The 26,111-nt window shown below is 47.7% G+C and overlaps 1 protein-coding gene across 1 annotated transcript in view; it reads right to left on the minus strand.

Annotated features, from left to right (window-relative positions):
* UBR3 (ubiquitin protein ligase E3 component n-recognin 3) overlaps window positions 1-26,111 on the minus strand; it is a 686,242-nt gene that overhangs the window by 192,490 nt on the left and 467,641 nt on the right. The window contains 2 exon segments of the mRNA XM_030210854.1: window positions 4,213-4,349; window positions 16,014-16,211. Coding sequence (XP_030066714.1) covers window positions 4,213-4,349; window positions 16,014-16,211 — 335 coding nt within the window.

Below are 26,111 nucleotides of genomic sequence, written 5' to 3' on the forward strand. Positions count from 1 at the left end.
CAAAATCTCGGCCCTGGGCTTGTACTCAACTTCCAATCAAATTGACAAAGTACAGGTCCTCTGGTGGGAACTTTCTCCTTCACTGAGGTGGGGATGGGTCTAATGGAAGACCAAGGGAGCCCTCCTCCAAGACCTCCACTAGTTCAACTTCAGACACCCAGGAACAGTCTGAATCAGACTCAGCAAAGTACTCCTTCTGAGAAGGCTGAGTCTGTGTCTGCCTTGGTCGACTAGACTGATGTCTGGACTTCGGGTCAGAGTATCAAAGGACAGGTCTCATGCTGGATACCAGGTGAGCGTCCTCTCCCAATGGGCTGGAGAGGAGCACCATCTCTTCCTAGTTTAACACTGGCCCATGTTGAGGCACTGGTGATGGTGCATGGGCCTCAAGGACAGGTTGGGGTGGAGCCATGGACTGCATCAACATCCTGTGCATCGCTCCATGCCAAGATCTGCTTTAACGCCGCCTGTAGCATGGCCTGAAGCTGTTCCTTTGGGGCAGGCATCGGTAAAGGCAGGGCCAGTGTTGGATCAGTGACAGCCTATGAAGAAGTCGGTGTCAATTTGGAAGGCTGGTCCCAGTGTCGAGGAGACTGCGAATCGGCACCAACTCCACAGACAAGGAGCAGGCCTCTCAGTGCCAACGTTTCTCAGGTACCAGCACAGATGACCAAGAGTGCCTGGCACCGTGCTTCAGGGGGAAATCAATGATGGTTTTTCTTTGCGTTCACGTGATGCATGGCATCAGTGTCCCTCGGTGGCAATGATGATGATGTTGAATCCCAGTGAGTCCTTGGTGTCGGATCTGATGCAGGTTGGTCCAATGGGACCCTACTGGTACTCGATGCTGAGGCAAAGGAAACCTCCTCAATGCTAGTTAACTTCCAATGCCTGATACAGCTCCGGCAGCCATAGTAACTGATGGCTGCAATGCAGACTTCAATGGACTGGACTCAGAAGTGCCAAAACATTACTCACTCTGTGCCTCTCTACTTTTGTGTGTCCTTTTCTGCATTTTTAACAGAGGTGACAGACGTTATGTGGTCAGGTCCTCGACACAGCAATCATCAATTAGAAGTGTCAGCTACAGATATGGATTTGCCACACCTAATATACTTCTTAAAACCACTGGGAGTTTTAAGGGACATCGGGGCAAAACTAGCTGAAGCAAAATCAAATAACTCAATTTTTAAGAAAAACAGAGGAGAACCTCAACCAAGTGCTCAAGCCTAAGAGGGCCAAGGGAACAGCACAAAAAAAAAAAAGAAGGAAAACTGAAACAGGCCAAGAACAACCAGAAAATAACAAGGGGATTAAAAACAAATAGAAAATGAAAGAAAAGTCCCACGTACCAGTAGGGAAGGCACCAAGGATATGGAGAAAAGAAGCAGAGGAGAGCCAGTGAACATGACTGCTCTGCTCCATGGAAAGAAGACTGCTGGTCCTGCGCACTTACGGGGGGGGGGGGGGGGGGGGGGGCAACTGCGCATGTATGGTGCTGCTAAAGGCTTCCATACCATAAAGCTTATATCCCGTTAATAACTACCAGTTCAAAGCGGGTAACAAAGTAAGACAAACCAGAGCAAACCTCTGGGATATAATTAAAAACTCAGATGTATACCATTTATTACTTCGTCTAAGATGTTTAACTTTCAATTGAAGTGGAACAATCTCATCCATTGTGGAACTTATCCCCTGCCAATCAACAAACTTGGCTGTGTTATATTTGTCCATCAAGACAAGCGTCCAAAAATTAACTGAAATCTTGCCTCTGGTGTAACACCGAATAGGTTGATGAATGAGAGAGCCCCTGGCTTGCTTCCAAAGTAGTATGAAAGAACAGCAAAAATGATCAAAGATTTTTGTTCCCAGCTAATATCAGCTAAACTGATATTTGGAATACCAAAAGTAGTGTCACAAAAAAGAAATTAAATCTAGTTGATGTCCCTTAGCATGAGTAGCAGTAGGAGGAGGGATAGAATAATTCAAGGAAGAGAGGAAAGAAAAAAGATAACATTTCCCTAGGTTAGCATCATCCTCCAGATGTATATTTATATCTCCCAAAATCAAACTATATGAATTAAGAATGGAGTTCCAAAGAACAAAATAATAAAATGTAGTTTGAGCCTTAGCCCATTTCCCCAGGGGACAGTAACAGAGTATACAGGTTAGGGAACCATTTAAACTAGATCTACTAAGTTGACAGGCAAAAATCTCAATATCTGCTCTAATAGTTTATTCTATTAAGGTAACATCAACGAATATATTATAAATCAAAGCTATGCCACCCCCTTTCTTTACACTTCGTGATAGGGAAAACACCTTACAACCTGCTGGACAAAGTTTATTTATATGTGGATCCTCCTCAGAGATAAGCCATGTCTCAGTCAAAAAGAAGCAACCTAGTTAATGATCATTAATCCAGTCTCTGATTAGAAAAGGTTTGTTACATATAGAACAGATATTAAGATAATAACATGGGATGGGAACAGTATGAATTGTACCATCATTAAAATATTGTAATGGTTTAAGATTAGACTTTACCCTAGGATTAGATCTGGGACCTTCCCCTTATGATAACGTTTCATCTACTCTGATTATTATTTACAATTACTTCAATAGGACAGGAGAAATCTTCAGTCCTACCAGTCAAACTATTTGGAAGATCCCTAATCCTTAAGCCTTGGGAATAGTAGGAAAAGTTGTAAATGTGAGCCCCTGACAATAGATCTACAAGCTACCACATATTAATAAAAGAAAAAGCACAAGAGTATCCCCTATCCATGCTAAACATTATTTTATCAATCCTAAAATCACTATTAAGAACAATTAAAACCAGTAATAACTAATTTAACTATCTGACATGGAATAAACCAGAATCACAGGATATAAAACAATATTATTAACAGAATGTTAAAATATAACCCACAAAGGGGTATTACACGCCTCTTTGGTGTGACCCTTCAGCAGCCCACCACAAAGCACTATTGTGCTATTACGTGATTTCCAACAGATGTCAAAGCAGGGGGCGGAGCCAGAAACGCTGCTCCGTTTCCCTGCTCTCTCAGACTGGAACTGTAGATGATAGTTCAGTTCTACTCTGAATAGCACTGGATGGCAAGTAAGGAAAGCTGAAGAACTTTCAAAGACAGCACACTTTTATGTGATTTCCAGGAGATGATGTCACCGCACAGGCCGGAGCCAGAAACACTGCTCCGTTTCCCTGCTCTCTCAGACTGGAACTGTAGATGATAGTTCAGTTTTACTCTCAATAGCGCTGGATGGAAAGCAAGGATTCTTCTTGAATGCTGGGTAGTATGAGCGCCACATGTGAGAATTCAATGTCCTGCTTGTCCTCAGACAATAACGCTTTCAAATTTGCATTCTCAATTGATGTAAATAGTTTTATGAACTTGACTTCATATGCTGCTTTGCATTCAGAATGTTTTTAGTTGACATGGGTCAGGTACTGGAGCAAAGGAGTAGCCTAATGGTTAGAGCACTGGGCTGACAACCATGGAAGCCTAGTTCAAATCCCATTGCTGCTCCTTGTGATCTTGGGCAAGACACTTAACCCTCCATTGCCTCAGGTACAAACCTACATTATGAGCCTTCCAAGGACAAGCAAATTACATAGTGTACTTGACTGTAACTTACTTTGGAGCTTACTACGGAAAAAGGTATGAGCTAAATCCAAATAAAACTATTCCTTAACCACCAAGTGCTGACATCACTTTTCACCCTTACTAGCTACCAAATACTTTGCTATTTCTTAAGCCAGAACAAAAAAGGGACGTACAGATAAAAGCAGAACAAGCTACTGTTATGAAGAAAAACAAAACATTTACGAGAAAATAAACAAAATATGAAACATGGCTCATTTCTTCTATGGTTATGCTGCAGAGAAATTGTTACCCCTACTAATACTAATGACCTTCAGGGGGTAACAGCATAACTCATTTCCTAAAAATCCAAGATGTCAAATCACTACTGACACACAGTTAACATGTTAGAAAATACTTCCAGAGAATCAGTTTAGGTATTTGTCATATACTGTTAAAAAAAAAAATGTGCCCTACAAAACCATTAAGGAAAAAAGTTTACAAGAAAATCAAAATTTAGTACTATTGAGACTGAGAACTGAACTTAGAAGAGCAGAAAGATAACAGTTAACTAAAGCAAACTATAGCTAAATATTTCAAAAATACCCACCTAGCTACAGAATACATGAAGAGAAAGTCATTGTCAGGGGACCCAGGAGTTTTACTGTAGTCCATGTATTTCTTCTCTGTGGTATTTTTTATATCTTTCATCACAGACTCCATTTCTTTACTTAAATTGGTTTCAGACTAGAAGAAAATTAGACCATTATTAATTTTAACAGTGTGAAAACCAACATTGCAAGCAATTTTCCCAACTTATATGAAGAAAATATGAGAAGCCAAATTGAAGATGTTACAGTATCTTTGACATTTGATAAAAAGTGATATTTAGGGGCCCTTTTACCAAGCAGCAGTAAAAGCGTGGCCCGCGACGGTGTGAGCATGTCGGATTGCCACACGCCAAGGCCACCTATTACTGCAATGGGTAAAAGGGCATTTTCTCAATAGAGGCAGTAAACGGCCATGCACTGCCTAAAAATTTGGTGCTCGGTCATTTACTGCCGGAGCCCTTACAATCTATATGTAATAACAAATTTTAGGGCCTATACACCAAGCACTCTTCCCACAGACAAGTGGGGTAAGGGTAATTTTATAACAGCAAAACCAAGAACTGAGGGGGACCCAACATCCCTGAGAGAACAAAGATTACATTACAAAAAAAGAAAAGGGTTGTCAGCATACAATCAAAAAATGGAAAAAATATATTAAAAATAAAGATTCATAGACTCTGTAAAGTAACAGAAGTTCTGCTCCCCAGGATTCACCTTCCACATACCAAGCTATTATTGGTTGAATATTGGGTTGATTCTGCCACTTTACTTATATTGTGTGTGTGTGTGGGGGGGGGGGGGGGGGTAGAATTTCAGAATTAGCTCAAGCCTTTTAAACAGTAGCTGCAAAAAGTCACATTCAGATAAATGGTAAAATTATGTATCATACCTGATAATTTTCTTTCCATTAATCATAGCTGATCAACCCATAAACTGGTGGGTTGTGTCCATCTACCAGCAGGTGGAAATAGAGAGCAATCCTTTTGCCTCCCTATATGTGGTCATGTGCTGCCAGAAACTCCTCAGTATGTCGATATCAAAGCTCCATCCGCAGGACTCAGCACTTAGAGAATTACACCCACAAAGGGACACTCTGCCCAGCTCAACACCACCGAAACGGGGGAGTGGAATCAACCCAGCTCATCCCCACACAAGTGGGGGAGGGGAATCCGTCCAGCTCATCCCCGCGGAGCGGGGGAGGGACACCACACCCGCCGATGCGGGGGGATCTGGCTTATCCTGCAACCGCAACCGCGGGAGGAGCTGACTGACCCTAACACCGCCGAAGCGGGAGGGGTACAAAGCTGCCCTACAACCGCACGAAGCGGGAGGGAGCGCCGGCAGAATTTAGGTCTCAATCCAGCCCCGTAAAACGGAGGGGAGAGGAATGCAGCAGCTCACTGTAACACAAAATCGTCTCAACTCCTGAAGAATCCAATTGAAAAAACTTGAACACGAAGTCCTCCTGAACAGGAACTGAAGACTAAACTTGAACCTGAAATGCAACCAGAATATAAACAATACAGATATCTGGGAGGGGCTATGGATTGATCAGCTATGATTAATGGAAAGAAAATTATCAGGTACGATACATAATTTTACCTTCCATATCATCATGCTGATCAATCCATAGACTGGTGGGATGTACCGAAGCAGTACTCACCCAGGGCGGGACACAGAAATCCCTGACCGCAACACTGAAGCTCCAAACCGGGCCCTCCGCCCGAGCAGCCACAGTCAAGCGGTAATGTCTGGAGAAGGTATGAGCCGATGCCCAAGTTGCCGCCCTACAAATCTCTTCCAAGGAGACGGACTCGGCCTCTGCCATCGAGGCCGCCTGTGCTCTAGTGGAGTGAGCCTTCAGCTGGATAGGCGGCACCTTCCCTGCGGCCACGTAAGTCGCTGCAATGGGTTCCTTGACCCATCGTGCCACTGTAGGCTTGGCAGCCTGCAGACCCTTACGAGGACCTGCGAACAGCACAAACAGATGATCCAACTTCCGGAATCATTGGTCACTTCCAAGTATCTGATGATGACTTGTCTCACATCTAAATATTTGAGAGCAGAGTACTCCTCTGGGTAGTCCTCCCTACGAAAGGAGGGTAGACAGAGCTGCTGATTCACATGGAAGCGAGGACCAATCTTAGGCAGGAAGGAAGGCACTGTGCGAATAGACACTCCTGCCTCAGTGAACTGCAGAAAGGGCTCTCGACATGATAGCGCCTGGAGCTCGGAAACTCTTCTGTCTGAAGTGATAGCCACCAAAAGACTGCTTTCAACGTCAATTCTTTCAGAGATGCCCTCGACAAGGGTTCACAAGGCGGCTTCTGCAAGGCTCTTAGCACCAGATTGAGATTCCACGCAGGTACCACTGTGTGCAGAGGAGGGCACAGGTGAATAACTCTCTTGAGAAAGCGCACCACATCTGGCTGCAATGCCAGGGAAACACCCTTCAGGTGACCCCTGAAGCAAGCAAGAGCCGCTACCTGGACCTTAAAGGAACTGAGCGACACGCCTTTTTCCAGACCTTCTTGCAGGAACGCCAACACTGATGAAATTGGAGCAGTGAAGGGAGAAAGTGAGCCTGCCTCACACCACGATGCAAAGGTACGCCAAACCCTGGCATAATCAGTAGAAGTAGAGCGCTTCCTCGCTCTCAGCATAGTGGCGATGACCTTGTCTGAGAAGCTCTGCTTGCTCAGACGCTGCCGCTCAATAGCCAGGCCGTAAGACCAAAGGGGGAGGGATCCTCCATCACCACGGGACCCTGATGCAACAGGCCCCGCTCCGCTGGCATCTGCAGAGGTCCGTCCACTGAGAGCCTGATCAAGTCCGCATACCAGAGACGTCTGGGCCAATCCGGACTCACCAGGATTATCCGGCCCGGATGCTTTGCCACCCGGCCTAGCACCCTGCCCAACATGGGCCAAGGTGGGAACACAAAGAGGAGCTCCTGTGTCAGCCACTGTGGGAGAAGAGCATCTACTCCCAGAGATCGAGGGTCCCGTCCTCTGCTGAAAAAGCGCGGCACTTGGCAATTGGCTGAAGACGCCATCAAATCTAGGCTTGGCTGGCCCCAGCGCTTCGTGATGTCCAAGAACGCCTGAGCAATATTCATGACTCCCGCAATGTGGGCCGCCGACAGCTGTTCCAGGTTTGCTTCCGCCCACAGGCATAGCTTCATGGCCTCCTTGGCTAGAGGGGCGCTCCTGGTACCTCCCCGGTGATTGACATAGGCCACAGCCGTGGCATTGTCTGACAGGACCCGTACTGGCTTCAGCGCCAGGCCCGGGAGAAACTCCAAAGGCACCAACCGAATGGCTCCGAGTTCCGGGAGGTTGATAGAACACTCTGCCTCTGCAGGGGACCAGAGCCCCTGCGCTGTCCTTCCCAAGCAGTGGGCTCCCCAGCCCAACAAATAGGCGTCCGCCGTGACGAAAACCCACTCCGGGGTCACAAGAGGCATTCCTGCGGACGGCTTGTCTGGCCTCAGCCACCAGCTCAGCGCGTTGCGCACCGCTGGATCCAAGGGAAGGCGCACAGCGTAATCCTCCGAAGCTGGAGTCCATCGCTGCAGCAGAGAGAGAGCTGTATAAGTCTCATATGGGCCCTGACCCAGGGCACTACTTCCATCGCGGCTGTCATAGAGCCCAACAGCTGCCCATAGTCCCGAGCCCGAAGAGAAGAGGCTGCTAGGAACTTGTCCACCTGAGCCTGAAGTTTGACAATCCGATTGTCTGGCAGGAACACTCTGCCCACTTGGGGGTCGAATCAAACTCCCAGATACTCCAGGGACTGAGTCGGGCGCAGCTGGCTTTTCTCCCAGTTGATGATCCACCTCAGGGAGCTCAAAAGAGCAATCACCTGGTCTGAAGCTCTGCCGCACTCTGCATAAGAGGGGCTCGGATCAACCAGTCCAGATAAGGATGGACTTGTACTCCTTTCTTGCATAGGAAGGCCGCAATGACCACCATAACTTGAAGAAGGTCCGCGGAGCAGTAGCCAACCCGAAAAGGAGGGCTCTGAACTGGGAGTGTCCTCAGAACTGCAAAACGCGGAAAGCGTTGATGAGGAGGCCAGATGGGGATATGCAAGTAAGCTTCCTTGATGTTCAAGGATGCCAGGAACTCCCCTGCCTGCACTGCCGCTATAACAGAGCGGAGAGTCTCCATCCGGAAGTGCCGAACTTCCAAGGCCCGACTGACCCTTTGAGGTCGAGGATAGGCCGGACAAAACCTCCTTTCTTAGGTACCACAAAGTAAATGGAGTAACGTCCCTTGCCAGGGTGACCTTCTGGCACCGGAACGACCGCACCCAGGCGGATCAGATTGTCCAAAGTCTGCTGCACTGCCACAGCTTGACCGGAGACTTGCAGGGAGAGTGCACAAACCCGATTCTTAAGGGTCGGCAGAACTCTAGCTGTAGCCGTCTCTGATGACTTCCAGCACTCAAGCGTCTGAAGTTATCCTGGTCCACTCAACCAGAAACGAGGATAGGCGTCCTCCAATCTGCTCTGGGCCATGGACCAGCACCCCGTCATTGGGTACGAGACCCTGGGGGAGGACCGGAGGAGGCACCTCCGGGACGGCGGTCTCTGCGAAAGGAATACTGCTTGGGGGAGAAATTCCTTTGATGGAAGAGGGGGCAGAGGAGCTCGACTTGCCCGGGCAGTACCGACGGGCTTCCTGAAACCGTCCTTTGGAGGAACCGGGGCGGGCACCATTGGCCCGAGCCCTGACCTCCAGTAACCTCTTGCCCTTAGACGTGCCGAGATCGGTCACAATCTTGTCCAGCTCGACCCCAAAGAGCAGCTTGCCTTTAAAAGGCAACTTAGCCAGGCGAGACTTAGAGGCGTGGTCAGCAGACCAATGCTTCAGCCAAAGCCACCGCCGTGCAGAGACTGTCTGAGCCATACCTTTAGACATCATACAGCCAGCCTGCCAAGTAGGCCAAGCCCGATTCCAGGGCTCGCCAATCAGCCCTCAAGGAAGGATCCGAGGGGGAAGCCCGCTGCGCAAGCGTCAGGTACGCCCTGGCCACATAGGAGCCACAAATTGAGGCCTGTAAACTTAAAGCAGCCGCCTCAAAGGACGACTTTAAAGCTGCCTCCAAACTCCTGTCTTGGGCGTCCTTTAGGGCCGTGCCACCTTCCACCGGCAACGCCGTTTTCTTAGTCACCGCAGTGATTAAAGAATCCACGGTAGGCCCAAGAAAGGCCTCCCGTTCACCTTCAGGCAGAGGATAGAGGCGGGACATAGCCCTAGCCACTTTAAGGCTCGCTTCTGGGAAATCCCATTGAGCCAAAATCAAGGTGTGCATGGTTTCATGCACGTGGAAGGTTCTAGGCGGGCGCTTAGTCCCCCGCATAATGGCAGAGCCAACAGAGGCTGAGGGAGAGACGTCCTCCGGAGAGGAACTCTTCAAAATGCTCATGGCCTGCACTAACAGGTTTGGCAAATCCTCTGAGCGAAAGATCCATGCTGCAGAGGGGTCATCCGCTCCATACGAGCGGGAATCCGTCTCCTCCAAGGAATCCCCAAAGGACCGTTGGAAGAACTCAGATACGCTGCCCTCATCTACATCAGAGGAGACTGAGTCCTCTAGGGCCTGGAAGTCCACCCGAGGGCGTTTGCTTCCGGAGGCCTCAGCCCCTTGATCAGAGGGGGGAGCCGGGGCAGCGTTTATCATAAGAAAAGCCTGATGCAGCAGCAAAATGAACTAAGGGAGAAACCCCCTAGACTGTGCACTTCTGCCGCCTGGGCCACGGCCCTAGACGCACCCTCAACCGGCGCTCGCAAGAGCGGGGGAGAAACATGCTGCGCATCCAAAATGGCGTCCAGCGCGAAACTCCGAGGAGCCGCGCAGGAAGAACGGCGCTTAACTTTCGTCGCTTTCTTGCCGTCGCCCGAATCAAGGACGACCATAGCATTAACGTCTCCCACCTCGAGGGCGGCCCAAGAAGAAGCCGTCCGAGCAGAGTGGCCGGCCAACATGGAGTGGGCGAGCAGCGGGGGATGGGCGCTTATGGTGTGAAAAACCGCCGCACCGGAGGAAGAACCGGGACACTGACCGGACTCCAACTGATGCCCAACAAAGGCGATTCAGGCTTTGAAACCCCCGCATCCCCGCTAGACACACACACGCGGTCCGGGGAGCGAATCCTCACGCCCTCGCCCTCCGACGCCATAAGCCACGTGGACACCGAACGGGGAACCCCCTGCCCGCTATAAAAAGGTAAAATTACCTGCTTCTCGCTCCGAGCTGTAACGAACTGGTGTCCCAGTGAGCAGCTGCAATAAACGCTGATATAAACGTTGAAATAAACGCCCTTAAAGGACGTCCAAAAAAAATACATATATTTTTTTTTTAAACGAAGCCAACGGGAGGGGGGAGAAAAGGAGGGACCTGGCACCACCAGGTTTGCACTTGCTCAAGAAGAGCCCTCAACCCCAGGTACTCAACAAAACCTAAGAATTAGGCTTGGAGACCTAGCCAGAGCTGCTGCTGTGTGTGACCACCACCTGCTGAGATAGAGAACATACTGAGGAGTTTCCAGCAGCACATGACCACATATAGGGAGGCAAAAGGATTGCTCTCTATCTCCACCTGCTGGTAGATGGACACAACCCACCAGTCTATGGATTGATCAGCATGATGATATGGAATAGGCATTTCCCTGTCCCCAAAGGGCTTACAATCAAAGTTTACACCTGAGGTGATGGAGAGTTAAGTAATTTGCCCACGCTTACAAGGAGTATCTGGGGATCTGAACCTTGGCTTCACTGGATTTTAGCCCACTGCTCTAACTACTACATTACTCTTCCACTCCATTTGATTGATATATTGTTCGTGGGTTTGGTACAATTGGTCTAATGACAGTTCCATCTAATAGACAACTGGTCTAATAACAGTTGATCTAAGGATGCAATTCATCTAAAACCCAATTCGTCCAAAACTTAATTTGTCTAACGGACAATTGGTCTAAAAATTAAATAATCAAGATAAAGATGTGGTCATGCATTTGTAATGTGACTGATTTGGTTATTCCTCCAGAACACACAAGGGCTCTCAGTGGAGTGACTTTCCTTAGCGACTTTCCTTATTAAGAACTCAAACACTGGCTCAAAGAAAGTCCTGCTGTTCACAATGGTCGCCAATGTTAGCAAACTCAGTGAGAGTCAGTAATGAATCATGGATGGAACATTCAAAACCATTCCCACTCTAATCACTCAAACTGAGAAAGAGCAGAAAGATGTTGAAGGTCAGATGGAATGCATAATATGAGGTGAGCAATGAAAGAAGCAGAAAAATAATGAAAGAAGACATGAAGATCATATTATGTCTGTTTTTGCACAGCAAGCCTCCTACAATATTCTCGATGTCCTATGTGATGTGGATCACAATCTACACTTCTAGAACACTGACAAACTTTTGTGCTTTTTAATTTTCTTATATTAACTTTCTTCACTCATATATGTAAGTTTATAAAATTAACTTTTAATGAAGTTTGTATGCTAATCTTTAATTTCTATATCTTGTTGTAGTTTTTTTTGTTACAAAATTACATTGATTTATGCATCAGTATCACAGTAACATCGTCTATGACAGCAGATAAAGACCTGTACAGTCCCATCCAGCCTGCCCAACAAGATAAACTCATTATACATGGTATGTGATACTTTATATGTATACCTGAGTTTATTTGTCCTTGTCATTTTCAAGGAACAGACCGTAGAAGTCTACCCAGCACTGTTCTTGTACTAAAAGTTCTGAAGTTAACATCAAAGCCCTTTAAAATTTACACTCCAGCCCATCCATATCTATTCAGTCACGATCAGGGCACAGACCGTAGAAGTCTGCCCAGCACTGGTTTTGCTTCCCAATTACCGGTGTTGTCACCCAATCTCCTCTAAGATTCCATGGATCCATTCCTTCTAAAAAGGATTCTTTAGTGTTTATCCCACACATGTTTGAATTCTGTTAACGTTTTCATCTCCACCACCTCCTGCGGGAGGGCATTCATGAAGCCACCACCCTCTCAGTGAAAAAATATTTCCTGACATTATTCCTGAGTCTGCCCCCTTCAACCTCAATTCACGTCCTCAAGTTCTACCACCTTCCCATCTCCAGAAAAGGGTTGTTTGTGGATTAATACCTTTCAAATATTTGAATGTCTGTATTATGTCACCCCTGTTTCTCCTTTCCTCCAGGATATACATATGTTCAGGTCAGCAAGTCTCTCCTTGTACGGTTTGCAACGCAAATCCCATACCATTTTTGTAGCTTTTCTTTGTACTACTTCCAGTCCTTTTACATCTTTAGCAAGATACGGCCTCCAAAACTGAATACAATACTTCAAGTGGGGCCTCACCAATGGCTTGTAGAGGAGCATCAACACCTTCTCTTCTGCTGCTTATACCCCTCTCTATGCAGCCTAGCATCCTTCTGGCCATGGCCACCGCCTTGTTGCATTGTTTCTTCACCTTCAGATCCTCAGACATCATCATCCCAAGGTCCCTCTCCCAAGTTAAGCTTACTAATCTCTCCCCTCCTATCTGATATCTCCCTTTTGGATTTCTGTACCTCAAGCGCATCACTCTGCACTTCTTGGCATTGAATTTTAACTTAATTAAAATAAACAAAAGCTCAGTACTTTATAACATTTATCAAATTAATAAATTAAGTGAAATGAAAATGTGCTCAGTTCTCTTCTAATTCTTACCATTACATCCCCACGGGAACATGTAGCAGAATCAGAGGAACCATCATTGCACATTTAGGCAATATTTTGCATATATTGACTGTTGTACACAAACTTGTTCTCAAAACTGGTCACATAGAGGTACGCCACAGAGGAGGCCACTGTCTCCCCCATGGCCACCCTCTTGACTTGACTTGTAGGTAAAACTGATTTTCAAACACAAAATAGTTTTGTGATTACATTATCAATGTACTCATATCATTCAATAAAGCTAATTTCCCCCTGAAATATGTGAGTGAAATAAATACTGATCCATCGTAGTGAGAGCACCCTGCTGGGGTATGTTTGTATACAGTGCTATGACAAGTAAACTAACCAGCAGGATGGGATTATCATCTGGAATCATAATATCTGCCAATAGCTGGATCAAGTGTGTTGAGCCTTGCACGTAAGATGGAGCTAGCTCTACAAAAGGTTTAAAGTCCACATATTGTGAAAGTGGCTCCAAAATGGAACCCCGTCCAGATTCTATAGGGCATCCCGGGGGTTTTGAGACAGGCTTGTGTAATTTAAGGACAAAATAGATATGTGGAATAACCGGATATGGTTAATGTAGGAATTTATATTCTTTATATGACAATATACCTGACCTATTGACCTCAACCAAAAGACCTGTAACCTTAGCCTGGACATCTGGTGTCAGATCTACTAAAAGATGGACATAAAAGCTAGAATTTGACAGCTGAGCATAAGCCTCTTGTAAATATTGCCATTTATCCTGGAATACAATGGCCACTCCCTTGTCTGCACGTTTAATAACAAGGGAGGGGTCCTCCATCAGACTCCTAGAAAAACTGGAAAAAGTATTCCTCTTATGTATTTCCATGTGATTAAGATACTGCATAACTAGTCTCTCAAAAGCTACTATAGAAGCATCTGGTACTCCCGCTGGTACCCACATAGAATGTAATTTCCCCTGTAATGGAAATTCTTCCGCAGGATAATTCACTTGGTGATGCTGAAATTTTAACTACCAGACCCTTGACCATTTTTCCAACATTTGGAAATCTCTTCTCATTGTTTTTACTCCCTCCAGGGTATCTACTCTATTGGCTATCTTCGTGTCATTCGCAAAAAGGCAAGCCTTTCTTTCCAACCCTTCAGCAATATCTTTCACAAATATACTTCACAGAATCGGCCTCAGCACTGACACCTGAGGAGCTTCACTGCTCATCTTCCTTTTCTTCGAGTGGATTCCATTTACCACCACTCTCTGCCACCTGTCGGTCAACCAATTTCCTATCCAGTTCACCACTTTCGGTCCTAAGTTCAACCCTTTCAGCTTATTCACGAGTCTTCTGTGAGGGACTGTATCAAATGCTTTGCTGAAATCCAAGTAGATTGCATCTAGCGCACGTCCTTCATCCAGTTTTTTGGTCATCCAGACAAAGACGTCAATAAGATTTGTTTGGCAGGATTTTCCTTTGGTAAAGCCATGTTGCCTCGGGTCCTATAACTCATTGGCTTCAAGGAAGTTAACTATCCTTTTTTCAGCAGTGACTCCATTATTTTTCCTGCCACCGACATGAGACTTACCGGTCTACAGTTTCCCACTTCTTCCCTGTTTCCACTTTTGTAAAGATGGACCACATTCATTCCTCTCCAATCCCACGGAGCATCTCCTGTCTCTAAAGATCTATTAAATAATCTTAAAAGGTCCTGCCAGGACTTCTGAGCTCCCTTGGTCTCCTGGGATGTATCCCATCTGGCCCCATAGTTTTGTCCACCCCTGCCTCCTTTTTTGTTTAGACCAGATCAGCCATTAGTTCAATTGTACCATTAGCCATTGTGTATTTTAGACCAATTGTCATTATATCAATTGTGCATTAGACAAACTGTCATTAGACCAATTGCTAAGGACCCATTGTTCTTGGAATTGGTTGAACCCTGATGTAGGTATTTGCTAACTAAAAATGACAAGAAAGTACTTCCACAGCAGCAAAACAGACAATCCAAAGGGTGGAAGAGAAAGTTCCAAGAACTAACAGTAGTCCAATATCTTCAACATAAAAGTTTATTCTTCAAAAGAAGTAACATACAATGTCCGGACCCAACATGGGCCATGTTTCGGCAGTGTGCCTTCCTCAGGGGTCACAACTTGATGGAATATTAAATGGCAAATATGGAGAATAACTGCAAATGTAGCAGATAATCACAATAGTCAGCAGATGCAGTACGGCGCATCTGTCCAATACTGAACATCATAGGCTCATATACTTTTCTTGTTTACCTGGTTTAAATTCTTTAGCCAGATGTGTCCGATGCTGCTATTTGTTGGCCCTGAATAAGCCTATGTTCTGTTTATAAAATAGGCTCCTTTTTGGACATCCCACCTAGCCACATTTTAACAAAATCATCCTTAAAATGGGAAAAATCCTTTCCTCTATCTAGCCTTTTATGTTTCTAGATAAGAGATATTCTCTAGGACTGGAGATTCAGATTGATAATCCAAAAATGGAATCTTGTGAATCAAAAAAAAAGAAATTAGGGTAGAACAGCACTATCTAAAAGTAATTTCATTTTACGTTATAGAAAGTGAAGTCAAATTAGTGTAGTGCTAGCTGGACAAAGTACTGTCTATTCCAAGGTCCTATTCAGGTAACATGTCAAACGGCAGGCATGTTGGCACATCTATAAACATTGGACATGCCCATGGCCTGTCCATGCTCTGCCCATGTGTATGCCCCCCTTGCAGTTATGTGCACTAGGTGCTATTCTATAAGGTGGTGCCTAGGCACTTGTCAATTTGATGGTGCATACCTCTAGGCACTATTTTATATAATTGCTCATTATATTTCAGCATTTCTTTTTTAACATGACTTACTACTAGTACAATAAAACAGACCAGGAAAACAAACAAAATCAGGATGAGTAACACTGTCCTTCATATTTTATGCAAAAGATAAGCACTAATTTTGTTGTTTATAACTAAGATTAATATGTTTTTTTCAGTGCTATTGGTAAAGCAAAATTATAAGGTGAAAATAAAAATAAAATGTAGAGAATGAACACATCTTTCTGCCTTACACTGATGCTTACGGGGAAAGTTCCCAGCTGCTCCTGAAGCTCCTCCACCTCTTTTACAAGATCTTTCAGGCTCTTTGTATTATGATACTGCCAAAGACTTTTTTCCACATTGTTCCCTGGATAACAGGGGAGGACACTGTTAGCAAACTGCCTGCAGAGAGGGCAGGTGAATTCTCCCTTGTCAGAGAACCCCTGGAGAACCCGGTCATTCTGGAGAAGAAAGAAAAAAAAAAAGAAGAAGAAAGCACTAGTTTATATGACCCTGGCTTACTGGTTAAAAGTTATATAGAATGGAAATGTTACAAACGTTTAAAATATTTTCTGCAAAATCTCTGAAGATAACAGCAAAGATCATTCAGTTCAATATATTATATAACAAACCATAGTTAAGTCACATACTCTATTATCACAAAAGTGAGATAAATAAGACACTATTACTAATGCCTATAAAAGTTCTATTTTTTGTTAGTATCCAGCTTCTGTTAGCTGAAGCAAATGTCTAAAATACAGAAAATATACAAGGCATACTTGCTAAGAAAGAATAGTGAACTAGTACTAAGTATAAAGATGTGAGACAATGATCTGATGACTTAAAGAGATTTGAAAACATAAAAGTTCTCCCATAAGACAGTATATAATTCCTTACACAACTATAAGGACTTATAAAAGTATGAGGAATATGGCTAACTAAATTTTTTCCAAACCTCTGTATGCATGTGTGTGTATTTACATTTTACCTACATGTCTTTTTGACCAGGAAAGGTAGTTTGTTTTGTTTTTGTTACATTTGTACCCCACGCTTTCCCACTCATGGCAGGCTCAATGCGGCTTACATGGGGCAATAGAGGGTTAAGTGACTTGCCCAGAGTCACAAGGAGCTGCCTTTGCCTGAAGTGGGAATCGAACTCAGTTCCTCAGGACCAAACTCCACCACCCTAACCACTAGGCCACTCCTCCAGGACTGAGATTAGATGAAGACTTGAAGATAAAAGAGAAGGGGGATTCAGGGACTGGGCAGAAGTGAGGGCATAGCTACTGGGTGGATGTATATGTAAAGGTGTGTTAAATGGGCCTGGGTATTTGATAACTAAGTGGGAGGGGAGGGGGAGGAAACAGAAGAAAATGCTTGAAGCCAGGAAGAAAATGAGCAATAGGAAAGTAGCTTGAGCTGGTGAAAAGATGAGAGGCAGATTAAAGCAGTGGCGTAGCCACAGGTGGGCCTGGGTGGGCCGGGGCCCATCCACTTAGGGCTCAGGCCCACCCAACAGCAGCACATATTTAGTGCTAGCTAGTGGGGATCCCAAGCTTTGCCAGCTGAAGACCTCCCCCTGATGGTGTTGAAAACACTGCTTTCTACTTCAGCAGTCTAAGCTTCCTAAGCTGCTGATACTGGCCTCATTGCATTGGGGGGGGGGGGGGGGGGGGGAGGAAGGAGAACACTTGGTGCCCACCCACTTCTTGACTAGGCCCACCCAAAATCTGCTGTCTGGCTACGCCCCTGGATAAAAGGTAGATGAGAGCTAGGGAAGGTGTTCAGTACAAAGTATTGGAAAGGGAGATCCAGGAAAGCGAATGCTACATACCTGTAGAAGGTATTCTCCGAGGACAGCAGGCTGATTGTTCTCACTGATGGGTGACGTCCACGGCAGCCCCTCCAATCGGAATCTTCACTAGCAAAAACCTTTGCTAGCCCTCGCGCGCCGATGCGCACCGCGCATGCCCGGCCGTCTTCCCGCCCGAAACCGGCTCGTGCCAGCCAGTCTCATATGTAGCAAGACAAAGAGAACGGAAGACACAACTCCAAAAGGGGAGGCGGGCGGGTTTGTGAGAACAATCAGCCTGCTGTCCTCGGAGAATACCTTCTACAGGTATGTAGCATTCGCTTTCTCCGAGGACAAGTAGGCTGCTTGTTCTCACTGATGGGGTATCCCTAGCCCCCAGGCTCACTCAAAACAACAACCACGGTCAATTGGGCCTCGCAACGGCGAGGACATAACTGAGATTGACCTAACAATTTATCCAACTAACTGAGAGTGCAGCCTGGAACAGAATAAACATGGGCCTAGGGGGGTGGAGTTGGATTCTAAACCCCAAACAGATTCTGAAGCACTGACTGCCCGAACCGACTGTCGCGTCGGGCATCTTGCTGCAGGCAGTAATGAGATGTGAATGTGTGGACAGATGACCACGTCGCAGCTTTGCAAATCTCTTCAATAGTGGCTGACTTCAAGTGGGCTACCGACGCTGCCATGGCTCTAACATTATGAGCCGTGACATGACCCTCAAGAGCCAGCCCAGCCTGGGCGTAAGTGAAGGAAATGCAATCTGCTAGCCAATTGGAGATGGTGCGTTTCCCCACAGCCACTCCCCTCCTGTTGGGATCAAAAGAAACAAACAATTGGGCGGACTGTCTGTTGGGCTGTGTCCGCTCCAGATAGAAGGCCAATGCTCTTTTGCAGTCCAATGTGTGCAGCTGACGTTCAGCAGGGCAGGAATGAGGACGGGGAAAGAATGTTGGCAAGACAATTGACCGGTTCAGATGGAACTCCGACACAACCTTTGGCAAGAACTTAGGGTGAGTGCGGAGGACTACTCTGTTATGATGAAATTTGGTGTAAGGGGCCTGGGCTACCAGGGCCTGAAGCTCACTGACTCTACGAGCTGAAGTAACTGCCACCAAGAAAATGACCTTCCAGGTCAAGTACTTCAGATGGCAGGAATCCAGTGGCTCAAAAGGAGGTTTCATCACATGACACTGTAGGAGGTTGGATGGGGGGCTTTGACAAAAGCAAACCTCTCATGAAGCGAACAACTGAAGGCTGTCCCGAGAACGGCTTACCTTCCACACGGTAATGGTATGCACTGATCGCACTAAGGTGAACCCTTACGGAGTTGGTCTTGAGACCAGACTCCGACAAGTGCAGAAGGTATTCAAGCAGGGTCTGTGTAGGACAGGAGCGAGGATCTAAGGCCTTGCTGTCACACCAGACGGCAAACCTCCTCCATAAAAAGAAGTAACTCCTCTTAGTGGAATCTTTCCTGGAAGCAAGCAAGACACGGGAGACACCCTCTGACAGACCCAAAGAGGCAAAGTCTACGCTCTCAACATCCAGGCTGTGAGAGCCAGGGACCGGAGGCTGGGATGCAGAAGCGCCCCTTCGTTCTGTGTGATGAGGGTCGGAAAACACTCCAATCTCCACGGTTCTTCGGAGGATAACTCCAGAAGAAGAGGGAACCAGATCTGACGCGGCCAAAAAGGAGCAATCAGAATCATGGTGCCTCGGTCTTGCTTGAGTTTCAACAAAGTCTTCCCCACCAGAGGTATGGGAGGATAAGCATACAGTAGAGCTTCCCCCCAGTCCAGGAGGAAGGCATCCGATGCCAGTCTGCCGTGGGCCTGAAGCCTGGAACAGAACTGAGGGACCTTGTGGTTGGCTCGAGATGCGAAGAGATCTACCAAGGGGGTGCCCCACGCTTGGAAGATCTGGCGCACCACTCGGGAGTTGAACGACCACTCGTGAGGTTGCATGATCCTGCTCAACCTGTCGGCCAGACTGTTGTTTACGCCTGCCAGGTATGTGACTTGGAGCACCATGCCGTGACGGCGAGCCCAGAGCCACATGCTGACGGCTTCCTGACACAGGGGGCGAGATCCGGTGCCCCCCTGCTTGTTGATGTAATACATGGCAACCTGGTTGTCTGTCTGAATTTGGATAATTTGGTGGGACAGCCGATCTCTGAAAGCCTTCAGAGCGTTCCAGACCGCTCGTAACTCCAGAAGATTGATCTGCAGATCGCATTCCTGGAAGGACCAGCTTCCTTGGGTGTGAAGCCCATCGACATGAGCTCCCCACCCCAGGAGAGACGCATCCGTAATCAGCAATTTTTGTGGCTGAGGAATTTGGAAAGGACGTCCCAGAGTCAAATTGGACCAAATCGTCCACCAATACAGGGATTTGAGAAAACTCGTGGACAGGTGGATCACGTCTTCTAGATCCCCAGCAGCCTGAAACCACTGGGAAGTTAGGGTCCATTGAGCAGATCTCATGCGAAGGCGGGCCATGGGAGTCACATGAACTGTGGAGGCCATGTGGCCTAGCAATCTCAACATCTGCCGAGCTGTGATCTGCTGAGACGCTCGCACCCGCGAGACGAGGGACAACAAGTTGTTGGCTCTCGTCTCTGGGAGATAGGCACGAGCCATCCGAGAATCCAGCAGAGCTCCTATGAATTCGAGTCTCTGCACTGGGAGAAGATGGGACTTTGGATAATTTATCACAAACCCCAGTAGTTCCAGGAGGCAAATAGTCATCTGCATGGACTGTAGGGAACACATGCACTCCCAGTCTGCAAAGTGCCGCTGCTACCACAGCCAAGCACTTCATGAACACTCTGGGCGCAGAGGCGAGCCCAAAGGGTAGCACACAGTACTGGAAGTGACGTGTGCCCAGCTGAAATCGCAGATACTGTCTGTGCACTGGCAGTTTCGGGATGTGAGTGTAGGCGTCCTTCAAGTCCAGAGAGCATAGCCAATCGTTTTCCTGAATCATGGGGAGAAGGGTGCCCAGGGAAAGCATCCTGAACTTTTCTTTGACCAGATATTTGTTCAGGGCCCTTACGTCTAGGATGGGACGCATCCCCCCTGTTTTCTTTTCCACAAGGAAGTACCTGGAATAGAATCCCAGCCCTTCCTGCCCGGATGGCACGGGCTCGACCGCATTGGCGCTGAGAAGGGCGGAGAGTTCCTCTGCAAGTACCTGCTTGTGTTGGAAGCTGGAAGACTGAGCTCCCGGTGGACAATTTGGAGGTTTTGAGGCCAAATTGAGGGTGTATCCTTGCCGGACTATTTGGAGAACCCACTGATCGGAGGTTATGAGAGGCCACCTTTGGTGAAAAACTTTCAACCTCCCTCCGACCGGCAGGTCGCCTGGCACTGACACTTGGATGTCGGCTATGCTCTGCTGGAGCCAATCAAAAGCTCGTCCCTTGCTTTTGTTGGGGAGCCGAGGGGCCTTGCTGAGGCGCACGCTGCTGACGAGAGCGAGCGCGCTGGGGCTTAGCCTGGGCCGCAGGCTGTCGAGAAGGAGGATTGTACCTACGCTTACCAGAAGAGTAGGGAACAGTCTTCCTTCCCCAAAAAAATCGTCTACCTGTAGAGGTAGAGGCTGAAGGCTGCCGGCGGGAGAACTTGTCGAAAGCGGTGTCCCGCTGGTGGAGCTGCTCTACCACCTGTTCGACTTTCTCTCCAAAAATATTATCCGCACGGCAAGGCGAGTCCGCAATCCGCTGCTGGATCCTATTCTCCAGGTCAGAGGCACACAGCCATGAGAGTCTGCGCATCACCACACCTTGAGCAGCGGCCCTGGACGCAACATCAAAGGTGTCATACACCCCTCTGGCCAGGAATTTTCTGCACGCCTTCAGCTGCCTGACCACCTCCTGAAATGGCTTGGCTTGCTCAGGGGGGAGCTTGTCCACCAAGCCCGCCAACTGCCGCACATTGTTCCGCATGTGTATGCTCATGTAGAGCTGGTAAGACTGGATTTTGGCCACGAGCATAGAAGAATGGTAGGCCTTCCTCCCAAAGGAGTCCAAGGTTCTAGAGTCCTTGCCCGGGGGCGCCAAAGCATGCTCCCTAGAACTCTTAGCCTTCTTTAGGGCCAAATCCACAACTCCAGAGTCGTGAGGCAACTGAGTGCGCATCAGCTCTGGGTCCCCATGGATCCGGTACTGGGACTCGATCTTCTTGGGAATGTGGGGATTCCTTAATGGCTTGGTCCAGTTCGCCAGCAATGTCTTTTTGAGGACATGATGCATGGGTACTGTGGACGCTTTCTTAGGTGGAGAAGGATAGTCCAGGAGCTCAAACATTTCAGCCCTGGGCTCGTCCTCCACAACCACCGGGAAGGGGATGGCCGTAGACATCTCCCGGACAAAGGCCGCAAAAGACAGACTCTCGGGAGGAGAAAGCTGCCTTTTCAGGGGAGGGAGTGGGATCAGAAGGAAGGCCATCAGACTCCTCGTCAGAGAAATATCTGATGTCCTCCTCCTCCTCCCACGAGGCCTCACCATCGGTATCAGACACAAGTTCACGGACCTGTGTCTGAAGCCGTGCCCGGCTCGACTCCGTGGAACCACGGCCACGGTGGGAGCGTCGAGAGGTAAACTCCCTCGCCCGCACCGGCGAAGCTCCCTCCGCCGACGTCGTCGGGGAGCCTTCCTGGGAGGCGACCGCAGTCGGTACCGCAAGCGGCACCGATGTCGGAGACCTCACCCCGAGCAAGGGGCCAGCCGGCGCCTCACTCGACGGTACCGGTGGCGCAAGCACCCCCGGTACCGGAGGGGAAGGGCGCAACAGCTCTCCCAGGATCTCTGGGAGGACGGCCCGGAGACTCTCGTGCAGAGCGGCTGTGGAGAAAGACGTGGAAGCCGATGCAGGTGTCGATGTCAGAGTCTGTTCCGGGCGTGGAGGCTGTTCCGGGCTGTCCAAAGTGGAGCACATCGACACCTCCTGAACAGAGGGTGAGCGGTCCTCTCGGTGCCGATGCCTACTGGGTGCCGACTCCCTCGGCAACCCAGAGCTCTCGGTGCCGATACGGGAAGGGGACCGGTGTCGATGATTCTTCGACTTTTTGGAATGAAGCATGTCACCGGAGCTTCCCGGCACCGACGAGGAGGACGTAGAATCCAGCCGTCGCTTCCTCGGGGCCGAGGCCGAAGAAGGTCGGTCTCGGGGGGGCTGTACCGCAGGAGCCCTCAGGGTAGGGGGAGACCCACCCGAAGGCTCACCGCCACCAGCAGGGGAATGGACAGCCCTCACCTGCACTCCAGTCGAAGCACCACCGTCCGACGACATCAGCAGAAGTGGAGGTCCCGGTACCACCGACGCCGACGCAGCCTTCCGATGTCTCAGCCCCGATGCAGAGGGTCGATGCCTCGATGCAGTCGCGGCCGAGGACAGAGGTCTAGACGCTGGCGACGTCGATGCACTCGATACTCCCGGTGTCGATGCCGACGAAGAGCCCGAGAACAAAACGTTCCACTGGGCCAATCTCGCTACCTGAGTCCGCTTTTGTAAAAGGGCGCACAGACTACAGGCCTGCGGGCGGTGCCCAGCCCCCAGACACTGAAGACACGACGCGTGCCTGTCAGTGAGCGAGATTACCCGGGTGCACTGGGTGCACTTCTTGAAGCCGCTGGGAGACTTCGATGACATGGGCGGAAAAATCACGCTGGCGAGATCAAAACTCGTGATTGCGTAAGGCACCAAAAAGAGGGGGAGAAAAAATTCGACCCGAGGCCTCAAAAGGGCCTACCCCGAAGACGAAAAGAAACTTACCGGGGCAAAAACTGAAAATAGAGGAAAGGGAAAGACCGAAAAGGTCTTCTTCCAAAATCCTTCTTTTTTTTTTTTTTAGCGAAAAGTCAAAAGAGACGCGCGAGGTCAACTTAAGGGGCGCAAACGGCGTAACACGACCGTACCGAGCGCGGACAAAAGAAGACTGGCTGGCACGAGCCAGTTTCGGGCGGGAAGACGGCCGCGCATGCGCGGTGCGCATCGGCGCGCGAGGGCTAGCAAAGGTTTTTGCTAGTGAAGATTCCGATTGGAGGGGCTGCCGTGGACGTCACCCATCAGTGAGAACAAGCAGCCTGCTTGTCCTCGGAGAATTGATTGAATGAAAGATAGAAAAAGAACAGAAGGCTGGATAAGGAGTGAAACATGAGGGAATAGATTAACTGGGGATGACAAGGTAGAAGATGGAAAATTAGTAAATAGGCAAGAAGTGAACAAAAGGAGACTGAGGTCTGGGGGTGAAGTGATGGGGAAAGGACATATGTAGGGCAGGAAGGTACAAAACAAAGAAATGAGACATGAAAGGATTTAGGAGAAGACAAACAGAGCTGAAAGACCAGGGCCATAAAGTGGTAATAAAAAAATTATTTTCAGTTTTTACTAAATGGAAAATACCAGCTTTGGGAATATGCATTTCTTACATATTTATATCATGCTCAGTACAGGAAGAAATACATTTCTTTTTCATTTATTCTGTGTTGCACTGCTCAAAGATTGTGGCTTTCTGGGGTATCTATTTCTAATTTTTGGTCCTTTGTTTTGTAATTGGCGAGCACTGATCTGTGTTCTGCATATGTAATGAAAGTGAGCGACTCTGCTAGCAAGTAGTCTGTATGGAGATCTATAGCAGCCTGACTTACTCATCGTTTCCAACAGGTAAGTATATTAGTGTCCAGTATCTGTAGTGCTGTCTTTTCAAAGGTACAGTTCTTGCTATATGCGTACTAAGAGTTAGTGCTGTTATGGTACAGAGGGTTTGTTATGTGGGCTCTGCATACCTAATTTATTTGTAGGGTTTTGTATTATTTCACAAAGCATATGGCAGTGGAGAAATCTCGTGTTGCTGTACTACACTTAAAGTGTTTGGGAGGTATGGATTTGTTTCTCGACATCATATATTGTTCATTGTCACTGTCCGCTACCTTGGATGAGTTTGCGAGTTCTACATATACAGTGGGGGAAATAAGTATTTGATCCCTTGCTGATTTTGTAAGTTTGCCCACTGACAAAGACATGAGCAGCCCATAATTGAAGGGTAGGTTATTGGTAACAGTGAGAGATAGCACATCACAAATTAAATCCGGAAAATCACATTGTGGAAAGTATATGAATTTATTTGCATTCTGCAGAGGGAAATAAGTATTTAATCCCTCTGGCAAACAAGACCTAATACTTGGTGGCAAAACCCTTGTTGGCAAGCACAGCGGTCAGACGTCTTCTGTAGTTGATGATGAGGTTTGCACACATGTCAGGAGGAATTTTGGTCCACTCCTCTTTGCAGATCATCTCTAAATCATTAAGAGTTCTGGGCTGTCGCTTGGCAACTCGCAGCTTCAGCTCCCTCCATAAGTTTTCAATGGGATTAAGGTCTGGTGACTGGCTAGGCCACTCCATGACCCTAATGTGCTTCTTCCTGAGCCACTCCTTTGTTGCCTTGGCTGTATGTTTTGGGTCATTGTCGTGCTGGAAGACCCAGCCACGACCCATTTTTAAGGCCCTGGCGGAGGGAAGGAGGTTGTCACTCAGAATTATACGGTACATGGCCCCATCCATTCTCCCATTGATGCGGTGAAGTAGTCCTGTGCCCTTAGCAGAGAAACACCCCCAAAACATAACATTTCCACCTCCATGCTTGACAGTGGGGACGGTGTTCTTTGGGTCATAGGCAGCATTTCTCTTCCTCCAAACACGGCGAGTTGAGTTCATGCCAAAGAGCTCAATTTTTGTCTCATCTGACCACAGCACCTTCTCCCAATCACTCTCGGCATCATCCAGGTGTTCACTGGCAAACTTCAGACGGGCCGTCACATGTGCCTTCCGGAGCAGGGGGACCTTGCGGGCACTGCAGGATTGCAATCCGTTATGTCGTAATGTGTTACCAATGGTTTTCGTGGTGACAGTGGTCCCAGCTGCCTTGAGATCATTGACAAGTTCCCCCCTTGTAGTTGTAGGCTGATTTCTAACCTTCCTCATGATCAAGGATACCCCACGAGGTGAGATTTTGCGTGGAGCCCCAGATCTTTGTTGATTGACAGTCATTTTGTACTTCTTCCATTTTCTTACTATGGCACCAACAGTTGTCTCCTTCTCGCCCAGCGTCTTACTGATGGTTTTGTAGCCCATTCCAGCCTTGTGCAGGTGTATGATCTTGTCCCTGACATCCTTAGACAGCTCCTTGCTCTTGGCCATTTTGTAGAGGTTAGAGTCTGACTGATTCACTGAGTCTGTGGACAGGTGTCTTTCATACAGGTGACCATTGCCGACAGCTGTCTGTCATGCAGGTAACGAGTTGATTTGGAGCATCTACCTGGTCTGTAGGGGCCAGATCTCTTACTGGTTGGTGGGGGATCAAATACTTATTTCCCTCTGCAGAATGCAAATAAATTCATATACTTTCCACAATGTGATTTTCCGGATTTAATTTGTGATGTGCTATCTCTCACTGTTACCAATAACCTACCCTTCAATTATGGGCTGCTCATGTCTTTGTCAGTGGGCAAACTTACAAAATCAGCAAGGGATCAAATACTTATTTC

The sequence above is a fragment of the Microcaecilia unicolor genome, chromosome 7 (assembly GCF_901765095.1).
Source record: "Microcaecilia unicolor chromosome 7, aMicUni1.1, whole genome shotgun sequence".
Lineage (NCBI taxonomy): Eukaryota > Metazoa > Chordata > Amphibia > Gymnophiona > Siphonopidae > Microcaecilia > Microcaecilia unicolor.